This window comes from Rhinoraja longicauda, chromosome 16 (genome assembly GCF_053455715.1).
Source record: "Rhinoraja longicauda isolate Sanriku21f chromosome 16, sRhiLon1.1, whole genome shotgun sequence".
NCBI lineage: Eukaryota > Metazoa > Chordata > Chondrichthyes > Rajiformes > Arhynchobatidae > Rhinoraja > Rhinoraja longicauda.
In genome coordinates, this window is record NC_135968.1 from 24,481,476 (window position 1) to 24,506,314 (window position 24,839).

Sequence of the window (24,839 nt, forward strand, 5' to 3'; positions counted from 1 at the left end):
TTCAATAGGGAACTTTACTGTTACTTTCAAGGGTAATGTAAAAGTCTTCTCCACATCACTCAATGTATCCTGGTCCAATGGCTTATGGAAAGCAGGAAGTGTGAAAAATCATCTAATAATGACTAAAGAATTGTAACATGTAATGCATAATGTATTGGCTTAATAAGGCAGAAGAGTGTACCACATTGCCTTTACATTTAATGCTGCAGTAAATAGCCACGTCCTGAGGTCAATGAGAGGCTAATTCCTATTAGAAACTTTCTGGTCAGTTGGAGGATATTGGTTCTCCTTAGATTGATCACTGTTTGCAAGTCCCTAGCTCTCCATCCTGCCCCACCCCCACACAAAGACATGTTAAAAAAAAAATGCAGGAAATTAAAAGCTTTCATTCTTTTTTAAATATATATTTCAGATTGCCTTGTATATGTAACAGATGTGTTGACCACAGTATGATGGATACCTGCTAGATGAGAAAAATATTATAGATGTACAGGGAGATACGTTGGAACCTATCCAGTTGAGAATTGAACATTAAAATATCTATTGGCAAAATGTAACTATTTTGGCCAGTCCATTTTAAGTATCAAATATTTTTATGCCCCTATCACCAGCTGAGCCAAAAATGTATTTTTACATCGACTACACAAGCAAATTGACTGATGATAGTTTATCAGTCGATAGATCCTTTTATATGCTTCCAAAAACAGAGTGGTTACAGGAACAATTTGATGGATGCTAAACTTAAACTACTTCAAAGAATATTATCTTTGCCCATTTGAAAGGTAAGTATTTATAACGAGCATCATTTTGGAGGCTTACCCTGTTCATTGATGCATATTTCTCTACAGCAGTCAGAAAATCATACAGTGCCAAGTTGCTGATGCTTTCCGTAATGTAGTATTCAGTGAAGAGTGCAGTGAGAACATCCTGTAACAGTGAAACCTAAGAGTTATGAACTATGCTAAGAAAATTCTCATTAATAAAAAGAAATTGAACATAGTAATTCAAAACAACATAGAATGTCTAACCCATATTGATGTGGGAGTTTTTAATAAACCCAGATTTGTTTGCATTTCCCATTAAAATATTTCCCAATATCATTCTGAGTAATTCTGGGATTTCTGTGAATGTAATTACAAAAGGTCCTAAAGTTGTAGTGAGTGGTCTGACTGTGGTCTGACACTGGACTTCTCATGGAGTTGACTGAGGGAGATTGAGTGGGAATGGGATTAATTTGTTCAATCCATGGTGATCACTCGCTAGAACCAAGGTCACTTGAGGCTCAGTTGTCGAATTGTGTAAACAGACAGCACTTGCATTTGTGCACCTTTCAAGGCTGAGCTTCAACCCATCTTTTAATGAAGCTTGCACGAGCACCTTACACATTACTGACAAGACCGGGTCCTCTACCAATCTGCCCCCGCTGCACCACATTAAAGGTTCATGCCATGGTGGTGTAAAACTGGATCATTTCCCATATTCTGGGAACCACTTCTCAACAAAGGTACACATTGATGTTGGAGTTCACCGTTGCCCTCAATGCACCCAAACAACCCTTGTAGGTCAACTGAAGAAAAGGATCAAGATCTCAGATCTGGCACAAAAGTCATGGTCCACCAGGCAGCAATGACCCCTGCCCTATATGCTGTATCTCTGAGATCTGGCCGGCCTGCAGGGGTGTCTCACAATGCCGAGTATTTGAGTATCTGAGTACAGTCACACTATGCTGAGCTCTGTCACAGAAAGTGATCACCAAGTCATGGAACAAAAAGATTCAAAATGTCCTTGAAATATGAAATTTTCTCTTCCACTCCTCGGAATATCCAGGCCAACGTCACTCATGTTGGAGAAGATGCATTTAGACTTTAGTCTTTAGACTTTAGAGATACAGGCCCTTCGGCCCACCAAGTACGTGCCGACCAGTGATCATCCCATACACTAACACTATCCTACATACCAGGGCCAATTTTACAATTTACTGAAGCAAATTACCCTGCAAACCTGGGATGGTAGTCAGAGCCTTGAGACTCTGCATTGTAAACCACAGCGTGTAAACAGAATAAGGAGCACGGCACCACAAATCCTGAGCAACTCTGGGATTTCTGTAGATGCCCTTAAAATGTGGTTAGTGGTCTGCTATGCTCTAACACTGGACTCGCCATGGGGTGAACTGGGGGTACTCATGTGGGAGCAAATCTAATCTTCAGAACTAATGGGAAACGGTTCATTCTCCAGTGACCGTACAACAGAGCCAGGGTCGCCTGAATGGTCACGCTGCCTGCCCATCCTGTTTGGCACCTCCTGCTCCATCTGTGGAAGTGATTGTGGTTTCTTCTTTGGCCTCATCAGCCTCATTAGCCACCTCTGCATCTATCAGAATGGGAACAACCTCAATCCCAACTACTAACGAAGTAAAAATGAACAATTCCCCACTATTAATATGGGGTGTTAGTCAGAATCTTGATTAACAACCCGTGCAAGGTTGGAGCTAAGTGGCACAGTGGCACAGCTGGTAAAGTTGCTGCCTCACAGCACCAGAGACCCGGGTTCAATCCTGACCCAGAAACTGTGTGGAATTTGCATGTTCTCCCTGTGACCCTGTGGGTTTCATTCGGGTGCTCCGGTTCCCTCCCACATCCCGAGGAAGTGTGGGGTCGTAGGTTAATTGGCCTCTGTAAATTGCCTCCCAGTGCATGTTATTGGGATGCATTATTGTTTGGGAACAGTTACAACCAAGACCGCAAGAAATTGCAGATCATCATACAAACCAACCTCCCTTCCATTGACTCCATCCACATTTCACGCTGTCTCAGCAAGGCCACCAGCATAATCAAGGACCAGTCACACCCTGGCCGCTCCCTCTTCTCCCCTCTCCCATCATACAGAAGTGTGAAAGCGCATACCTCCAGATTCAGAGACAGTTTATTCCCAGCTATTGTCAGGCAACTGAACCATCCTAACAATAACTAGAGGTGCAGTTCTGAGCTACCATCTACCTCATTGGAGACCCTCAGACTATATTTAATCGGACTTTACTGAACTTTATCTTACATTAGACGTTATTCCCTTTACCTTGTATCTGTACACTGTGGACGGCTCGATTGTAATCATGTATACACTGACTGCAGAGCACGTAACAAAATGCTTTTCACTGTACCTCAGTACAAGTGACAATAAACTAAACTAAAATAAATAAGGAATGGATGAGAAAATGGGATAAAATATGTGTGTGAAAAGGTGATTGATGGTTGACATGAGGGAGAGAGAGAGAGGTTTCCTACCAAAGATGTGCCTTGCATTGTGCCTCTGCTAATCACCCTGCAAATTCCTTGATAAGTTGATTTTAATGAATTAAATCTTTAGTTCATATTATGTTCCCATTGGTTGCAGTGATTTTAACTTTCATTAAAGAGATTCTTGGGGATTCAGGGAACATGAATGCTACATTTCTATGGAAATGGATCATTTTCTCAGTTGATTTACACTGCTAGCATGTCCCTAACCAGTAAGAATATGAAACTGGAATATCCATTGCGTGATATTATTTTGGCTTATACCTTCAATATTAAATGTCGTATAGTTCTATTTTAACAGAGGTGTTGTCAGGTAATTGAAACAAATTAGCATCAATGCTGAAGTAGTTGACAAAGTAATTTGACATAAATGCTTTCAACATCTGTCTGATACTATCTCAAACAATAATTTCCAGCCTGCACATTAACACCTGATTATCATTTCAACCTGGAGAAAAAGTTATAACATTATCGAATATGATAATCATGATAAATTATAACAATCTGCGTATCACATTCCCTCCCTGTTATTTTTGGTTTCTGATGTTGTGATCTGAACAATGGAGAGCACATTAATCCCTTTTGTTGGAAACTAGCACTTGAGCTTTAAGCTCACATCCGATCAGATAGAAGAGATTTAATTAGAGTTAAATCTCTTTAACAATTCATGAATTTCTCCTCCCCTTGTTTCAAAAAAGCACGCAACCAATTAAGCAACAATGTGATCCTTGCAATGAACAGTGAAAGACACAAGAAAACAAATAACTGTTTGTGTAGATTACAGGCAGTTGTTTACTGACAAGGAAATAAAGAGCTTAAATGCCCCATCAGCTTAGCAAGATGAGACAACGGGATCGCTTACAAGAAACTTCAGAGTTTATTTCGCTGATTATCAACTACAACCAATTAAACAGAACCTAACCTTTTCTGCAAAGTAGGGAGACTGTTATATCTCAGGTCCAGAGTAGAGGATTTTGTCCTCGCTCTGATTCAATAAAAGGGATGCTATTTTCCACTTCATCTTGGCCATCAGGAAAGGAGGACATGGATTAATTACATTAAACAAACAAGAAAGTTAGTCTGAAATTGGCAGTTGACTGATCTGCTCGCAATGATAAGAGGAACGGCCTAGCAAAATGAAAATAACGCGGCGAAAAATTGCTTTGAGTGTACGGGTTCTGCATGTTTATAAGTGTAAAACATATGAATACCAATTGACTAATAATTTACCAATGTGATTTATTAATATACCACACTCCGCTGCCTCCTCTGTTCTATTGCAATGTCTTACATGTCTTACATGACCTATAACCTCTGCACCCTTCAACCTGTTGTGAAGTGTTTGCAGCGTATATCAAAGGAATTTCAAAGGAATATGTGAAATATTATATTTAGGAAGTAGAACCTGGGAAAAGAAATGCAAATGAAATGAGACATGTAAAGGGTGGTTGCTCAAGTTGATATAACCATAAAAAGAAAAGTGAGATCTTTGGTTATGTATCGAGAGGTAGTGAGTGAAATAATATTGCTCTTTAATCCTAAAAATGATCCAGAAATAGACTTTGAGTGAAAAAAACCAGCAATGGTTTGATTGAAAGAGTGCATTTTAATGGGGGTGGGGGGAGGAGTGGAGGGGGGATGTGTAGTTTAGAGAGGAGAGGGAGGCAGTCGAGGTAAAGGAGAACATTCCAGAACCAGGGCAGAGGTGGCCGATAAAGGTTAATCAAAGGGAGTAAGGATCATACAAGAGAGCAGGGTAAAATAAATAGATTTTGAGTGGTGGTGATGGGTCACAATTGAAAATATTAAAATTGATAATTTATAAAGCAGGCCAATCAATCCAAATAATCTGCATTGAAGTTGAGCCTTCACTGGACGGCGACATCAGCCAAATACAATAAAAAGGACAGGACTGAACAGGCACTATCTTTAGTCTACAACATGGAAATGATATCAAGGGAATGAAAGATGTACTGCTTAGATTCATGAAGAAGTTACCAGTGATGACAGGTGAGAGTTATAAAAGAACCGTCAAATATTTCAAAGTGTCTGGCTTCCTAATATTTAACTTGCACTCGGGAGAAATTGGCCAAACATCAATGTAGAAGGCAATATGACAAATAAAGAAACAAAAATAATTCTGATGTTCAGATATAAAATCGCTTAACGCAATGCTGAGTCCACAAGACTGTAAACGTGACTCACTGAAATGAGATGTTGTACCTTGTGCTTACATTAAACTTCACAGGAACTGTTTTTGAGGCTGGAGATAGAGAGGTCAAGAGGGTCAACGTGATAGAGGATTGCAGTGATAAAACCACATGTAAGTAGCTTTAATATTAGCTTTGCAATGTTTGAAGCTGAACCTTGCCATAAAACAAATCGAAAACAATCTAATCCTGGATTCAAACACAAATGTTAACACACCAGGATTCCCATTTTGAAAGTGCAACGGGCAGACTGAATAAACCTGAACTCGCGGAATCCTACCGATCTCTATTCTTCATATCATAGGTAGCATTTAATAGATTGAGAGAAGCAAATGATTTAACTTGTAACTAATGCACAATGACTTATTATTAGAGTTTCCTTCTGACGAGTGAGATTCATATATTTTTCATTAAAAATGAAACATGACATTGTGTAATGATTATAATTTTTTTGTACACCACCACTCAGAAATTGCTGACTGCCTTATCATCAAGCTTGCTAAAATCTGAGTTTTTTCCGCAAGGGAGAAGGTGATGACTTGTCTCAAACAAGGTGTAGTGCAGACAGTGCTCTTGATTATGCACAAGCATGAAGAATAAATGCAGTGCAGGAAGTATATTATTGATTTTGAGTAGAAATAATTGAAATTACATTGAATGTGCTGGGATCATATCATGCAAAATTCTTTCTTTTTCAAAATTTTGTAATGTGCAATTTATTGCTTAATTAGTAAGGTATTTTGCAGAAATAACTTCACAGGCCAGCATAGTAGCACTGCTGGCAGAGCAGCTGCCTCACAGCACCAGAGACCCGGGTTTGATCCTGACCTTGGCTGCTGAACGTGTAGCCTTTGCTTGTTCTCCCTGTGACCACATGGGTTTCCTCCAGGTGTTCTGGTTTCCTCCCATATCCCAAAGACATGTGGGTTTGTAGGTTAATTGGCCGCTGGAAATTTCCCTTAATGTGTACGGAATGGATGAGAAAGTGGGATAACACAGAACTACTGTGAATGGGAGATCAACCATAGAGCCTGTTTCCACGCTGTATCTCAAAACTAAACTCAGAAACCAAGTATTTCCTATTAGCAACAATATACATTTTCTAAAATTTATAAATGTTATTAATTTATTATTAAAACCAAACATATAATTGTCTAATCTTGAAGAGCAAATGTTTCTCCCTTGCAAGAAACACATCTATTTAATCTTCAACACATTTAACAAAACATGTGTCATTCTCTACAAGGAGGACGTATGGTGTGCAAAATAGAAAGTGTTGCAGGAACAGCAGGTCAGGCAACATCTGCAGAGAGAATCGACAAGTGGCGTTTCAGAGGGGGACCCTTCTTTGGACTAATAGCGGCTGGGGAGCGAAAACTGGAAAGAAGAGGTGGAGGCAGAACAAATCCTGGCAAGCGATGGGTGGATACAGGGGTTTTGATTAGCAAATTGTGGAGTAAGTAACAAAGACTAGAGGTGAAAAGGACATAAAAGGGAGTCAGATAAGAAGTAGATACTTGCCATCAAATCCCGGTGAATTGCATTTATTAAGCCATGTTGGATTCTCGACTTCCCGAACAACAGACCACAATCAGTAAGTACAGGTGACAAATAGGTGTGTTCTCTACCTACACTCAGGACTGTGCAGCTAAATACCAATCCAATTCAATTTATAAGTTCGCAGACGACACCACTGTAGTGAGCCGGATATCAAATAATGATGAGACGGAGTACAGGAATGTCAGCAAGACAAAAGGAGGTTGTAATTGACTGTAGGAAGAGAAGCAATACACACACAAACATATACATACATTGATGGCGCTGAAGTAGAGATGGTTGAAAGCAGCATGGTTTGGAACAGCTCCATATAAGACTGCAAGAAATTACAGAGAGTTGTGGACGTAGCCCAGACCATCAAGCAAACCAACCTCCCTTCCATTGACTCTATCTATACTTCACGTTGCCTCAGCAAGGCCACAAGCATAATCAATGACTAGTCTCACCCTGGACACTCCCTCTTCTCCCTTCTCCCATCATGCAAGAGGTACAGAAGTTTGAAAACACATACCTCCAGATTCAGGGATGTTTTCAACCCAGCTGTTGTCAGGCAATTGAATCGTCTTCTCCCCAGCCAGACAGCAGTTCTGACCTCCCATCTACCTCATCGGAGACCCTTGGACTATCTTTAATTGGACTTTATTGGATGTTCTCTTTCACTAAATTATAGGCCCTTCATCCTGTATCTGTACACTGTGTACACTTGATTGTAATCATGTATAGTCTTTTCATTGACTGGATAGCATGCAGCAAAATGCTTTTTGTTGTACCTTGGTAAAATAATAAACTAAACTAAATAATAAACTAAAGTAAAAACAGGCAAGCAGCTCAGCAATGTTCACTTCAGTGTCCATGCCTCCATTAAATTTAATCAAAGTCCTCAGTTAAGTTGTTTTAAAGTTAAACTGCCTTCAATTTATTCAGTCCCTCCCCTGTGCATTCTTCAATACCTTTATCAAAATCTGCATCTTGAGAGTGTCAGGGGTTATGGGGAAAAGGCAGGAGAATGGGGTTGAGAGGGAAAGAGAGATGAGCCATGATTGAATGATGGAGTAGACTCGATGGGCCAAATAGCCTATGACTTATGAATTTATGAGTTCAGGTAGACTACAACTTTAGAATAACTTCACAATCAAGCCCTATATTTTCACCACCCAATGTGATTCTGGCTAACACTTATGGGTATGCTTTCCAACTGTGGGCAATATTAGGATTATGCATGCCTACACAATTGGAACACAAATGGACTTTCACATGAAGATGTATTTTCCCGCGGATCAGGTACCTGAACAGAAAGAGTTGGCTCACTGATCAGTTTGGTTTCATCTTTCCATATGAGATTGGCTGTGAAGTGTTCAATAATGGACAGGCAACGATTCTGAAATAAGGAACAATGAAAACAATGAAAATCACAGGTAATATCAGTTAGAAGGAGAATAATATACGTGCATATCATGGTTGAGTAAAAGAAAATTAATGGAGCATTTTTGCAGGTGATCTTAAACTTCTTTTAGAAATAGGAGCATACAGGCAGGAGCAACTGCACTATCACCCAATGGTTCTGGCCCAAGACCCAAAAGAGGTGTTGAGGTTTGGATTATTTTTATCATGACTCTGAGAAAGCTGTGGTGCTGAGTGAGCTCAATACTTCACCTCACCAAAGGCAGAATTTGGTGGATTCTCCGCTGATGCAGCAGGCTACTATAGTCAGATCTGTATCGGGATCAGTTTGCAGGCACAAGTACATAGGGTGATCAAAAAGGCTTTTGGCACATTGGTCTTCATCAGTCAGAGTATGGAGTATAGAAGTTGGGAAGTCATGTTGTAGATATATACAAAGTATGTGAGGCCACATTTATAGTATTGTGTTCAGTTTTTGGCACTATGTTATAGGAAGGATGTTGTCTAGCTAGAATGGGTGCAGAGAGATTTACGAGGATGTTGTCAGGACTCGAGGGCCTAAGTTACAGGAAGAGTTTGAGCAGCCTAGGACTTTATTCCTTGGAGCACAGGAGGATGAGGGGTATTCTTACAGAGGTGTACAAAATCATGAGAGGAATAGATCAGGTAAACGCTCAGTCTCTTGCCCAGAGTAGGTGAATCGAGAACCAGAGGACATACGTTTAAGGTGAGCCTTACACAAAGCATGGCGGGTGTAGGAAACAAGCTGCCAGAGGAGGTAGTTGAGGCAGGCACTATTGCAATGTTTAAGAAACATTTAAACAGGTACATGGATGGGATAGGATTAGAGGGATATTGGCCAATTGCAAGCAGGTGGGAGTTGTGTCGATGGGACATGTTGGTCGGTATGAGCATGTTGGGCCGAAGGACCTGCTTCCACAATGTATATCCCTATGACTCTACACAAAATCCTCCTGTGGCCTAACCAATGCTTTATAAAGTTGCATCATAACCTTTCATCTCTTATATTTTATGCCCAGTAGCTTGTAAATTTCCCCGGTGTGGGACGAATAAAGGAATATATTTATTTCTGGTTTATGCTTTTTGGACTTGTTTATCCATTGATAGACATCTGAAAATTGCCTGAGGTAAGATTTTCCGATTTCCAGTTGCTAACTACACATTTCCTGGATGGAAATTTGGTCCTTGAAGGCTGAAAATTGCCCTTTTTATTATTGTGGACAAGTCGTAACAAAAGAGCCTGCAGCAAGATATTTAAAGGGCAATGCAATAAAGAGCAATAAATCTGAATTCCCACAATTGGCTACACTCAGGCAAATCCAATCACTTTACATCATGTGTTTTGGTGCAAAGAAGAGGTTATAATAGTAACATAAAAAATAATTGCATTGAAATCTTAATAAGACTGTGAAGATGAATGACAGTTTGATCTCAGACTGGCTATATACTAGTCATAATCTTTTGCTGATTTACTGCCAGCCGATAATGGTTGACAAATTCTTTTTTTTGTACAGTTTGCTTCAAGTAGTTAGTATACTTCGAATCAATTGAAAGATATCTGGCAGTAATAAATCTTTAACGTGCAATGACTGAGAAACTACCACTGTCTGAATATAATATTCCAGGGCTTTTATTTCCAGTACTCAGTTATCAAATTAATTTCCTCTCTTTTTAATCAAATTTGTCAGCGATTTCCATCATAATCATTGGATGTGCTCACATTACGTTTATTATTTTTCTAAAGCCTACACTGTACGACTACCTAGTTTGGAATATACAACGGTGACGCAGCTGGTAGAGCTGCTGCCTCACAGCACCAGAGATCTGGGTTCGATCCTTACCTCGGGTGCTGTCTGTAACGAGCTTCCATGTTCTCCTTGTGACTGTGTGGGTTTCCTCTGTGTGCTCCAGTTTTCTCCCACATCCCAAAAAACATGCGGGTTTGGAGGTTAATTGGCCTCTGTAAATTGCCTTCAATGAGTAGGGAGTGGATGAGAAAGTGAAAGAAGGGAGAACTAATGTGGACTCAGTGGGCTGAAGGGCCTGTTTCCACGCTTTATCTTTAAAATAGACTAAACTAAACTGGAAATGTTAAATAGCTCCGGTGACTTGACCTGGGCTATGAAAAACACACGCACAGTTTTTTTTTGTCTTCCTTTTAAAAAAGTGCATATTAGACCTTTGCCATTGAAATGCTTGACCAGGGCTGTGTGTAGAGAAAGTGGGAGAATAGATGATTGTTTTTTGGTCTCCCAATGCAAAGTCAACCGTGTGAATTTGATTTCACTGCGTCTTTCCATGTTGCTCTAAACAGCATGAAACTGTGGGCAATGAGCTTGCATTTCTTCATTTTCCTGTTGGTCATGATATCAATGTAATTGTTGCTGTAATAGGTGTAAAAGAGCTTCTGCAATAGATCCCCTAAAACCTTAACTCAATATTCTTATTGCTGGAGTCTGGAGCATTAAACAAACTGCAGTTCCTCCAACAGTTTAGAAACAATGAACTACAAAAAATGACACAATGTTGGAGTTACTCAGCGGGTCAGCAACATCTCTGGAGAACATGGATAGATGACTTTTCGGGTCGAGACCCTTCTTCACATTGCTGAAGTCATAAGAGGTGCGCTAACGAAATGAAAGTCTTTCTCTTTCTCTCATTCTTTTAGCCCCCAACTATAATCATTTTATCTCTCAAAGATCAAGGGAATAAAAAACAAGCTTGTGGAAGCTGTCTTCATCACTTAACCCTTTTTGATAATGTGCACCATCAGACAGGATCAGCTTCTTCCCCTCTGTTATCAGGCTTCTGCACGGTCCTTCTATAAGCTAGTGTACAGTCTGATTCTCCTCCACCTCATTCTGGACATTGGACCATGTCTTTGCAACTGCTGTACTACAATGCCAAGAACTATGTCCTGCACTCTGTATCTTTCCCTTCACTCCACCCATTGGACTTGAGTTTGACTTGATATTTATGGTATTATCTGAATTTTTACTGAATCCGAGAAAGGTCCTAACCCAAAATGTGGCCGATCCATGTTCTCCAGATATGCTGGTTGACCTGCTGAGTTACTCTAGCACTTTATGTCTATTTTCCTCCAACAGTTTGTTTTTTGTTTATCTGGAGTCCTAGCTCATTTTCCGCCTTTAATATTTGCATACCAGAGCCTTATATGTGGATGATTGTTTTAAAATGTATGAAAGAAGCACGAGCATTAATATTGTACCTGTCTTGTTTTTTCACACATATTGAATGGACCAAGATTCTCATTGACTGGGAGAACTCAGAGATTTGAAAATGGGTTACCATGATTTTCAATGATCCAGTTTGGTATGTGAGGCTCTATCACTCTCAGACATGAGTGCATATTTGTAAAATCAACAGTTATGATTTTGTATTCTTGGAGCATTTCCTGAATTCATCTTTGTAGTACATTGTCACCCAAGCAGTCAATGGGATTGTTATCAGAGATGGTGTTAATTTTTTCTCTTTAGTCAATAGATATTGAGAAAACCACTGCCTTCCCTGAGGCCCATGCCCTCAATACAGACCAGGAATCTTTAGGTAGACACAAAATGCTGCAGTAACTCAGTGGGACAGGCAGCATCTCTGGAGAGAGGGAATGGGTGACTTTACGGGTCAAACCCTTCTTCAGACTGATGGAATCTTTAGCCTGGAACCTTTAGCCAGGAATCTTTAGCCTGGCCTTTGCCATTATCCACTCATCCAATTTTAAATGCCACAAATTATGGACGGCAGTAATGTTGGACGCTCAATGCATTTGTTTGACATTTCTCTGTCAGTGGCTTAACAGAGAGTGAGCTGACTTGAATTAAGTTATATAGCATCAGTATTGAAGAAGTTTGGAGAACATTATGTGAATGAATTAAGCCTTTGTCCATTTTAATAACTGGCAGCATTTGATACCTTTATAATTATAGTCGTCATACAAAGTTAATGATAAATGTAAAATGGAAGTGTCAGTTTCAAATTAATCAAAGAACCATGAGTTCTTCAATAATTCAATGCGTAAAGTCAAGTTTAGTGTCATATGCACGTGTAGTGAGGTACAGGTACATGGAAAATCTTGCTTGCAGCAGCATCACAGGCATATATAGACAGACAACACACAAAACATACATTATAAATAAATTATACCAAACAGTGCAAAGAAAGACCGTGCAGAAACAAGACGATTAGAAAAACATGTTCACGGTAGTACAAGAGGTGCTCCATGGTGATCCGTTACTGAGGAAGGATCAGAGTTGTGCAGATTGTTTGAAGAACATGATGGTTCTAGGAAACTAGCTGTTTCTGAACTTAGCGGTTGGGACTCAGACTTCTTTACCTCCTACACATTGTTACCAGCGAGAAAAGGACATGGGCTCAGATGATGGGGAACCTTGATGATGGATGCCACCTTCTTGAGACAGCTTTCAATTGTGGAGAGGGTTGTGCCCATGATGGATGGAGCTGAGTCCACCACTCTCTACATCCTCTTGGAATTGCCGTACCAGGCCAAGATGCAAGCACAGGATACTTTCTACAATCCATTTACAAGTTTGTTAGCATTTTCGAGTGTGTCAAATCTCTTTAAACTTCAAAGAAAGTAGAGGCATGGTTTGCCTTCTTCGTGATTACATGTATGTGTTGGGCACATTCAAATAAAGAAAGGAAATGTGTTTTCTCCTTTTCTCTCATTTGCTCATTAGAGTCTCACATGATCGTAACACAGGTTGGAATGGAGCCATAAGAACATTTTCATACTATTTCTCCAGATCCTGTACTCTGATTGGTGCTGGGATCAAGGCATTGCAGAGCTAACCTTGACATTGAAAATGATATTAATTTAATTTTAAAACTTTTTTCTTCAAAAGAGAAAAGTTGATTTGGATTCTCAAGTTATGTTATTCTATTATTTGTACTAGAATTGTCAGAAATGTTCACATCTGCCCATTAAGAGATTTTTAGATGGTAATTATGATCTGGTCACTATTGTCAGGGTCCTAATGCATTTTATGATATGATACGATACAATGCAATAGAACTTTATTCATCCCTGGAGGGAAATTGGTCAGCCATATCCATTTGGAAATGGGTATAGAATTCAGACATACAGTACATGAATTAGTGAATGAAAATTGTAGACTGCAATATCTATTGGCACTGAGCAACCTGTTTGACATAGACATTGTGGGCAGAAGGGCCTAATCCTGCATTGTATTGTTCTGTTTTATATTCTATGACATTGTGTGTGTGTGTGTGTGTTTAAGAGTGAGAGTGAGAGAAATAAATTAATGGAACACTTTCAGGAGTTATTGATGATTTATTCAATCTCAACAGCTAGCCAATTTTTCCATAAAGAGTGAAAAGTTTTTAGTGTAAATTGGCAGCAAAGACATTGCGACAATTGATTTATCCAGAAAGACAATGTCTCATTCAGGATAAAATGTATCTACACACAGAAAGAAATCAGTTAGGCAGAATTACGTCTGACTATAAAGGAATTAAACACTTTTATTGAGCACACTTTTCATGCCCTAGTCCACAAAATTTTGATTTCATGGAGCTAAACTAGAACCTTTAGCATAACTGCTCTCAGGGAGAAACAAGTGTTACTTAGCTTAAAATCATAGAATCAAACCCTTTTTTATGGCGGATTAAGCTTTAATATATTAAGCTCATAAAGGAATTAAACACTAGTAGATGGATATTGGTTATCTTCCAGAATATTATCTATGTTCAGACACAGAGTGGGCAATTTTAATAGTGTTAAAAGAGCATGATCTAGTATCTTAACACCATTTTAAAAAGTACCATAAAGAACACAATCTTCAATGGTGATGTCCCCAGAGAGGTATGTTGTGTTTCCCTATGTAACACTGCTCATTTCCAATGCAGCACAACTCCATAGATCTCGCAACTGCTGCCATTTAAACTAGCAAATGTCTACCCTCAAAGGAAGATACTGTATTAAAAACACTCTTCCAATCATTGGGGAGTGTGCCATTAAAGAGAGCAAGCTAGTAAAGCTGCTGCCTCACAGCACCAGTGACCAGGGTGCAATTCCGACCTTGGGTGCAGTCTGTGTAGAGTTTGCGAGTTTTACCCGTAACTGCGTGTGTTTCCTCCGGGTGTTCCAGTTCCTTCCCACATAGTCCTCTGTAAAATTGTGCCTAATGTGTAAGGAATGGATAAGAAAGTGGAATAACATAGAACTAATGTGAACGAGTGATCGGCATGGACTGGATGAGCCTAAGGGCCTGTTTCCATTGCATCTCTAAAAAATGGCCTTACAGGAAGCAGTTATTTTTATGAAACACATCAATTCAGCAAATGTGAATTATGATAATAAAGTATCACAACATCAAAGGCTTGATATAATCTGTCATTTACATTTCATTGACTCTGTACCTTGCTGAGGGCACATTATCAATGGCACATTCGAGGCAAGCTTGTACTGAAATTCTCTGATGCAGAGAGGCGTTCTGTGCTCTCATACTGTTTGAATCTGGGAGACCATATTCTCTATATCTACATGTGCATAGTTGGTCTCAGAGTTCGACTCTCTTTTAAATGTGATATCCCCTGCATAATAAAAAATATAGTAGTTCTACAACAAAGGGGACATTTTTGCTACCTACCATTCATAGGATTCCCTGATATTAGCAGAAGTCAGGCCAAACTGGTGGCCCATCAAAAGATAGATCCTCCAAAGGTTATTTACTTGCCAATTGCTACAATCAATTCCCCTTGGTCCAGGTCTTATACGAGTCCCTACTTCCCTGGTCTGAATGTAGCACTGACCATCTCATTGAAACATCTTTCGGGGGGGCTCAACAAATTCATCTCTGCTACTTCCCTCCCCACCTGCACTGTGTATCTTTCCCTTCGCTCTACCTATGGTACTTGATTTTTGCTTGATTGTATTTATGTATAGTATTTTCAGATTTGATTGGATATCATGCAAAACAAAGATTTTCACTGTACTTCAGTACATGTAACAATAATAAACCTAAACCTAAATCCCTCACCATTTAACTGAAGCTCTGACCCTTCTATCCCCTTTCTCCTGGGCTTCTGCCATGTCCCTGATCCATACAAACCATGACCCACCAACTGGCATTTATTTGAGCTTCTCCACTGGTTCCACAATACCTTTTATCCACACATGTCCAGTGCTTATTCTACTCCGCGAGATGCATTGGGTTCTGGGAGTGATCAGCAAGCATTGGACCACAATGTGTTGTAAGTCAAGTGTGTTTTTCTTCCCGCTGAACAATAATACTATTCAAAGATATTTTGTTTTCTTGATGCACTTATTTCTCAGGAAATGTTACTGTTCACCACATCATTACCCGCACAGTCTTTGAACCTCAGTACTTGTGTGGGACAGACTGTAGCTCATGCATTGGCCTTTTAATTAACTTCAGTGCTCTGCACATCTCTAACTATACATACTACCATGTGGGTGGAGTACTCAGCAAGACAATCTAATGAGGAAGACATCTGTTTGCATTGCGATGAATCACTAATATCATGCAGATGAATGGGTTTCAAAGAAATCTAAAATACTGACATTAACCCCACAGCTTATAATTTTTTCTTGCTCACCCCTATTCACCCTGCCATCCAATTGCATGGCAATCAGTTTGAATAGTGTGTGGCTTGTGGTCAAGATAAAATATTATATGAACATCAATGTTAGGAAACAATATGCAATGCATGTTTTGTCAACATCAAATAAAAAAAATTGAATTACCAGAGAGATTATTCTGGGCATCACTCGTTTGAATTGTGTACATTTTCTGAAATTATTCCACATCGATGCAAAATCATTTCCCTATAACACAAGAGATATTAAATAAAATATTCCTTAGAAAGGGCAAATTATTTCAAGATTATCATCAAAGTTTTGAACCTGAAAATTATGAATTTATTTATTGTTCCTCAATTAATTCCCCTGCAGTGCAAGCATCATTAATGCATTCACATTTTACAAGTCCAATAACCTACAAAGAAAGTTATTGGACTTATCACTCTGCTTAACGAGCATAAGGCTGGAATACCAGTAATCAGTATAAATTGCCTTTCTGAACTTCGGTATTGGAACAAATTTGATCGTGGTGCGGTTTAATGTCACTGCTATACAATGCAATATGTCATCATGGAAGCTTTAAAAACAAGAAAAATACGAATCAAGGAATCAGAGCCATTCTAATGCAATCTGGGGGTGTGAAGTTCGGATAGAATATTTAACACTCCTCCCCTGCTGAGGGTCAGGGATTAGTATGGTGTGGGAGTTTCTTATGAGTTATTTCACACTGACATAAGTGGGTGGGGAACGCAGAAGTGTTGGATTGTTTTAAACCATTCCTATTCGGGGAATTAGTAGGCAGATTGTAACATGTGGCCAGCATGAAGGCTTCAGACATATTATTGCTTTCACCTGTAAACCGGCAAGATAAATAAGAACATTGAAATAGAATAACAAACTTATTTTAACAGCGTACATTTTCAATTGTTCTTCAAAGCCCCACAGTTTTCTCTAAAATTGAAAAAAATACTACATATATGACCAAAAAATGGATTGTGTATAACTTTTGCTGGTGTTACTAAATTGGAAATGGTGTTTTATTTCGTAGATCATTATGCATCACGCTGAAAATTTAAGTGGACATTCTCGGTGTTACTCACCCTTGCTCACTGACAAAATTTCCATTTTGATCTTCCCCATGCAATGCCACTTCTGGAGCACGGCCGGGAACATTAGAGCAAACTGCCACTCCTGAAACAAGCAGCTCTTCGTATTTCCTTATCGCATTGGGATCCTTGCAAAGATCCCTTTGTTTCCTTTCTCCCCCCCCCCTATTGATTTTTCTCATGATCTCACCCTTTGACCTCACTCCTGACCCACCCTGGCCAAGAACTCCACTGTTTGGTTCTCTGACCATCCACTCCACACCCCAAGCCCTCATGTCTACATCCAACTACCCCAGCTCATAGATCTCCAGCTTATAGGTCTCCAGCTCATAGATCTCCAGCTCATAGGTCTCCAGCTTGTAGATCTCTCTCTCTCTCCACTTCCCAGCAGTATTCCCCATCCAGATCTCACTTAGAGATCCCTTCTGTCTGACTTTGATAATGCCTCCAGACTCACCTATTCCTCCTACCATTATTCCTCCCCACTCCCCCCAAATGCATATCATTAACCTCCATCCTCCCAGGACTTTTTACCCAACTCTGCACCGTGTAGCTTGGTCCGCGATTGGCATCATTTCTTTTCCAGCGTCAGAAGCTGGGAGGCTTAGTTCAACAAAGTAAATATACAAAGCCCCTTCTTTTGCAATTGCGGATTGTAAATTACTGATATTTGCTCTATTATAAAGACATCGGCATATCATTGTGACCAGCCATCTGGGATACTCACCTGTGGGGTTCAGAATTTGCTGGCCACAATTAGCATTGTTATGAAGATTATTAATACGAGTCTGGACCACAACTTTTTTTTGCCAAGTCTTGAAAATCTCTGCAGAATATCTTCCACTTTCATAACACACGCTACAATGTAGTCAGGGGTTTGTCCAGCAATTTAATACAAAATGCTTTTGGCACTTTCAGAGAAAGCAGCAAGTAAGATTAATTAGAAAACTAATAATTAGAATGAAGGCAATTTAAAGCCATTTTTTAAATTCCTGATAATTCTGCAAAATCCACTTAACAGATAAAGCCTGTCACTCTATCTGTCAGTATAACTGCTGCAGTTGAGTACGATTTCTTTGCTCATTCAATCTCCCAATTCTCTAATGAGTGTGCTTGCTCATCCTACAATATGGTTTCTTGGGGACCACTAACCTCTGGTATTTTGCTGAACCGTCCTCTTTTCAGATGAAGGCAGTGTAGTTGGCTGCTGAACATGGGAACACCACATTTAAAATTGATTATATCCTCACATTACATAGATGCATTGATTAGAGTTCACTGACCAGTGCCGTATTGTCTGCGGAACAAGCTTGTGACCTTTCCAATGCTTTTCGGGGCATGCAAAAGATGTCAGGTAAGTCCAGGACAGAGAGTCGTGAAAGAGAGAAGCCAGGAAAGTAGAGCTGGGTAGATGAGTTAGGACAAACATCGGCTGCTGGACATGCATTTAAGGTCAGGGTAGGCAATTGAGAAGCTAAGTTCGTGATCCAGGACAGTGATCAATGGCTGTGTGGCTAAGGGTGGAGGTGAAGCCAATAGTTGAGAAAATGGAATTAGGTTGAATTGTTTTTATTAGTGGATGAGGAGGTGGTTAAACAATTGGCACAGTCTTGGAGGGAAAGGAGGCGAGTGCTCTCGTTTAGAGCCTATTGCCAGACTCCCATATGCTCTGGTCAGGGTTAGCTCAGGCAACCTCTAGTCTGAAGAAAGGTTCTGACCTGAAACGTCTGCTATTCCATTTCTCCAGAGATGCTGCCAGATCCGCTGAGTTATCCCAACATTCTGCGTCTATCTCTGGCTAATGTGCGAATGTGTTAGAAAAGCCACAGTGATCCAACATCCAAAGAAACAAGAGACTTTAAAATTGGAAATACGTTTTTTTCTGCAGTTCTAAGTTTGTGTTTTGCATTTTATCAGCTGAGTGGGTTATGGGGGAGTTAGTTTTTTTAAAAACTCAGATGCATTTTTACTTAATGTTTGTTGCTTGTGTAGTTTTATAGAGAAGCCAGATCCCCACTTGATTACTGAAGATTTCTTGTTGTAAGGGCAGATGCAAAAGAATCATTAAAATTATTTTTACCACTAGCATTTTGCTGCTGTTAATATTATAATTTAGATGGAGGTGGGAGATTGGAGCTTGCAATTTCTAATCCATTTGATAAGGTGTCTTTCTAAATTTGGGAACTGTAGTCATACCCATACCTTATCTTGGGCCAATTCTCGGAAAATGTACAAATAAATATTCACCTTAGAAGAGTGAGGCCTCAAAGTAGATGTGATTTATTAACATTCAATGAGTATCGATATTGACAGCTATAATGAAAGCTATAAGTCCTTGTGCTTATGTGTGTGGGACTGGGGTTCCAACCATTATCCATAAGTCACAACGATCCAAGAAGCCTAAATATGCATCAAATATTGTGATGGTACATTGCACCCATCTACTACCTGTAGCTCGAAGATCAATTACAAGGAGCATCAGGAACAATTCCATGCAGAAACTCCCAAGTATAGCCAAGGTGATTTTATTGTCTAATTTCTCAATATCTTCCCCAAACCTACCACTTGGCAAGTTGTCAAAAAATAACAGCATTAGCAGTTCAGCAACCCTATCAAATGTAGCTCAAGAATTGGTCAGTTTTGTACTCTTGGCCGCATCATCTTGAGTATGTTGGGCACAACTCTTTTTGTGCTGATTTACCATCCCTACACCCACTACATACATTTCATAGTTCATTATTGAATTTTCAAAGTGCCACAAATACCATTATTTTCTGTGTACTGCGATTACTCTTATTTCTTTTCCCAATAGAAGGGTATCAGCTCCTTGTTGAGGTTTGGTACCAAATGAGTGAGCTACGTGGAAGTGGATCTTGTCAACCAATGATTCATTTATTTTCAATCAGTAGTTATCAGAAGCAGAAAATGCAAGAAATACTCGGCAGTCAGAGTCAAAGAGTTGTACAGCACAGAAGTGGGCTCTTCTGTGACAATGCCAACCTTTCTTTCCCATCTACACTAACCCCGTTTGCTTTGCATTAGGACCGTATCTTTCCAAGTCTTGTTTATTTCAATGCCTGTCCAAATGCCTCTGAATTGTAGTGATTGCATTGGATTCCATCATCTCCTCTGGCAGTGAGTTCCATATGTCAACTTTCCTCTCAATGTAACTCTCATACCCTCTTGCTACTGATACCTCTCCCATGGAAAAACAAAATATTCTATCCATTCTTTCTCTACCTCTGATAATTTTATACAACTCCATTTAGTCAGCATATTAGGGCAGCACAATGGTGCAGTGGTAGACCTGCTGCTTTTCAGCGCCAGAGACCCAGGTTCAATCCTGACCTTGGGTGCTGTCTGTACGTACTTCGTACGTTCTCCCTGTGACCGCGTGGGTTTTCTCTGTGTGCTCCTGTTTCCTCCCACATGCCAAAGACATGCAGGTTTATAGGTTAATTGGCCGCAGTAAATTGTCCCTACTGTGTAGGATAGAATTAGTGTACGGGGTGACCACTGGTCAGTGGGCCAAAGGGACTGTTTCCACGTTGTATCTAATTCTAAAATCTAATTTAGTCACTCACTCACAGCCGCCTTTACTCCAGATAAAATAAACCCAGTCTATCCAATCACTCATAATAAATGAAGTCCTCCAATCCAGGCTACTTGTTGGTGAGTCTCCTCTGAACCCTCCCAGGGACAGTGTGATGACCAGAAAGAACTGCACACAATACTTCATGTGTTGTCTAAACAGTGTTTTGTAAAGTTTCAACATAGCATCCCAGCTTGTACATTGAATACCCTACAAAAGCAAAAACGCCATACACCTTCTTCACCACCATATCTATCCGTTGAGAAACAAAAAATCTGATCAACAGAAAAGGGGACAGCAGGTGCTAATTTAATTAGAGATCTTGAACAATTTCCAACATAGCACCATCCTTGATGCCCATTTATTCTCCTGTCTCTGATCATCTGTTGCAGACTCCCTATCGTGTGCTTTTGGCGCCCCCGGGACTGAAAGGTGACTGGATGAGGCAAGAGAGGGATGATTGATGGGCTGATGTGTCCGGATCGAGGCATCGGTGGAGTGGGCCCCCTGGAGGCCTTGCAGCAGCCTGGGGCTCGATTGGATCGGGCACCGCTCCAAGTGGCCGAGTGCACGGATCAGATGTGTCCTGCAGTGGCAGAGAACAGTGGAGCAGCAGTGCAGGACAAAACAACTTCGCTTGGCCAGGCCGACTCTGTAACACCACCAGGACAACGAGACATCTTGGCCAAGTTAATAACCCTTCATTTATAACAACTTGGATTTGAATCATGAAAAAAGGTGCCAAAATATGGTGACTCTTGTATAGTATCTCTGTACTATTCCTATAACTTGTACTTAACTAAGAATGTCCTTACGTTTCGTAATACTTTTAGTGAACTGTGTGCAAAAAAGGAACTTCACTGTATCTCGGTACATGTGACAATAAGTTACTATTGAACCATCGAACTGACCATCCCAATGTTGCCCCAGTCAGCCTCTCACTTCCTCTCTCTCCAACAACTCAGCTCATCCAGAAACACTGTTGCATATGCTCTATTCACCCATTGCTCCTGGTCTTTGATTCACACTGGTGGCTGCTTGAGCAATTTTAAAATTATCAATATTACAAATTTTCCAACCTGCACTTCTCGTACTCTGGTGCCTTATACATTTGCAATATCAATTTCAACGTGGGCAGAACATGGAGAGGAAATAGCTTTGATCTGTCAATGTGATGGCAACAGAGTCAATCAAGATTTTCAAAAGAAAATTAGATGTGCACTTGAAAGAATATAATGTGTAGAGGTATGTGGAAAGAGCTGGCAATGGGACTGAACATCTTGCTCCTACAAGAGTTGCCACAAACTCCAAAGGTTAAACGGTTGCCTAATATGTAATAATGATTCTCTCATTCTAATTGCTCCTTAATTGAACACCTTTTTTCCTTTAGACCTACTTTTCTACTTTCATGCCTTCTTCTGTGACTTAATGTCAGATTTCATTTAATATCACTTCTGAGCACATTGGAATGTTTCTGAACATTATACAAACTATATAAATAAGTCATAGTTACCAAGGGAGCTCAAGCAACTTCTGAATGTCAGTCGAGCTTCAAGATAGAATTATTACCTTAATATCTTTGTTAACTGTGTTATTCTATTTTAAAAAACGATAGGAATGCCATGTCTTTTTTTTAAAAGGAAACTATTTGCAACAACATGAAGGGTAATAAAATACATTATGACATGCCTTCAAGCTACATGGCATTGTGTAACTGAAACATAATTTTCAGCCTGTCTCTTTTGGCAGTTCGAGAACATAAATTATGTTTGCAGGAAAATCGATCACATCGTTTTTTTTTAACCAGTTTTATATAATTAAGAAGTAAATTTTATATAAACATTATAAAGACCATTTTCGATCATTTTGCATCACTCAAAAAATGGACACTTCCTGCCATGTGTTATCTTTGCAATCCACATGTAATTTCTTTGTCAGAGTCACGTGCAATTTTTAGCGTTGCAAGGAAAACGTGGTCTGATTCTTAGAGCGCCAACCTGGTTTTCTTTCTTTCTGTGTGATTCTACAAGAGTTTGGTGCTTCTAACGTTGATTCAGTTTGCAGAAATCTGTAGGGGGTGGTGTTGTAAGTGCTGACAGACTTTTTGCTGAGTTCATGAACCAATTGTATTCAGTATATTGAGACTCCATTTTTACACAGCTTTATCGGCTCAGGATACAATATATAGCGTTAGGACATGTCTCAGAGTTCCTTGCAGATCTATTTCTCACAACCAATTTAACATCTTAAAACATTTCCCATCAACAAGTAATTATCATTGTTATAGAATCATAGAGACGAATCGTGGACTCATGTAAACGGACCATTCGGCCCAACTTGTTCATGCTGACCAAGATGCCCCATCAACACTAGTCCCATCTGCCTATGTTTGGCCCATATACCTGTCCAAATGCCTTTTAAATGTTGTGATGGTACCCGCCTCAACTACCTTCTCTGGCATCTTGTGCCATATACCCACCACCATTTATGTGAAGAAATTGCCCTTCAAGTTCCTATTAAATCTTTCGCCTCTCACCTTAAACCTATGTTTTCTGGTTCTTGATCCCTACTCTAGGTAAAAGATTCTGTGTATTTACCCTATCTATTCCCCTTATAATCTTATGCACCAAATTAAGATCACCCCTCATCCTCCTGCGCTCCAAAGAATAAAGTCTTAGACTGCTCAACCTCTCCCTATAGCTCAGTGCCTCGAATCCTGGCAGTATCCTTGTAAATCTTCTCTGCATACTTTGCAGCTTAACAACATCTTTCCTATAACAGGGTGACCGACACTGAACACAATACTCCAAGTGTGGCTTCACCGATGTATGGTACCAATGTAACTTGCAAAATAACTTATGAAGTTGTTTTGCACTTTCCACACTGAAAACAATTGGGTGTTGAATATAGCCTTACTTTTGTCAGCAGAGGCATAATTGTTAATTTAGTTCTTGTTGATTGGGTTTAAATGGCCAAGTACCCAAGTGGCTTTTTCTACCTCTCATCCAGACTTCTGACTGACAATGTGGAAGAGTGTCTAGGTTTTGCCCTGTTTACAAAAGGCAAAACAAATTCAATTTGCTTAATTACTACCTAGTCAACGTACTCTGAATCATCTTCATACTGACACTGATAAATACAGGTGAAGCCAAGTGTAGACAGGGCTACACTTGGCTTCACCCGCTGAACAAGTGCACAATGTCTACTCGGGCCTGCTGGAGCTCCCTATTGCTAACCATTTTAATACCACCTTTCCCTTTCCCCTTTCCGACCTGTCTGTCCTCAGTCTCCTTCACTGCCAGTCTGAGGCCACATGCAAACTGGAAGAACAGAACCTCATAATCCACATCAGTAGTCTACAACCTGAATTCTCCAGTTTCAGGTTAAACCCTCCCCTCTTCACAACATTTTCCCTCTATTTTCCTCCTCCTCCACCTCCCCCCCCCACCTTTCTTTCCACTATCCCAGCCCCAACCACCTCCCTCCCTCCCTCCCCCCCACTGTCAATGTCACCCAGTTCATTTCCCCAGCTCCATCTACTTATTGCCCTCCTATCTCTATTCCAGGTCCCCCATTTCCAACCCCCTTCCTCCTATCCCTTCCACATACATTTCCTCTCTCTGGTTCTACATTTCATTCCCATCTTCCTTCCTCATGAGATGCCACAATCTGCACCTTTTTTTTCTCCACTTATCACCTCTAGCCTTGGTTACTGTCTCCACCCATCCTGCTTCCCGCTTGGACCATTTGCCAATCAATCGGTCTGCACCTGAATCCACCTGTCACTTGCTAGTTCTTGCTCGACCCCTTCCCCTCTCATCTCTCCCAACCAGCTATCTCTCCTCTATTCCATCAGTATGAAGAAGGGTCCCAACCCAAAATGTCACCTATCCGTTTCCCTCCAGAGATGCATCCTGACCAGGTGAGTTCCTCCACCAGTTTGTTTCTAAAATATACTAATTTATAAACTATGAAGGTATTAGACCAAACGTTGCCTTCAGCTATGAGTTAACTATACTTGCTATTGCTATAAGTAAAAAATACTGACGAACCAATTGC

General features: G+C 40.1%; 1 protein-coding gene across 1 annotated transcript in view; it reads right to left on the minus strand.

Annotated features, from left to right (window-relative positions):
- The window catches only part of LOC144600934 (uncharacterized), a 64,493-nt gene that overhangs the window by 22,973 nt on the left and 16,681 nt on the right, over positions 1 to 24,839 (minus strand). Inside the window, exons 3-5 of the mRNA XM_078412829.1 lie at positions 16,248 to 16,328; positions 8,346 to 8,438; positions 820 to 927 (exon numbers count right to left, since the gene is read on the minus strand). Coding sequence (XP_078268955.1) covers positions 820 to 927; positions 8,346 to 8,438; positions 16,248 to 16,328 — 282 coding nt within the window. The remainder of the gene's footprint in view (positions 1 to 819; positions 928 to 8,345; positions 8,439 to 16,247; positions 16,329 to 24,839) is intronic.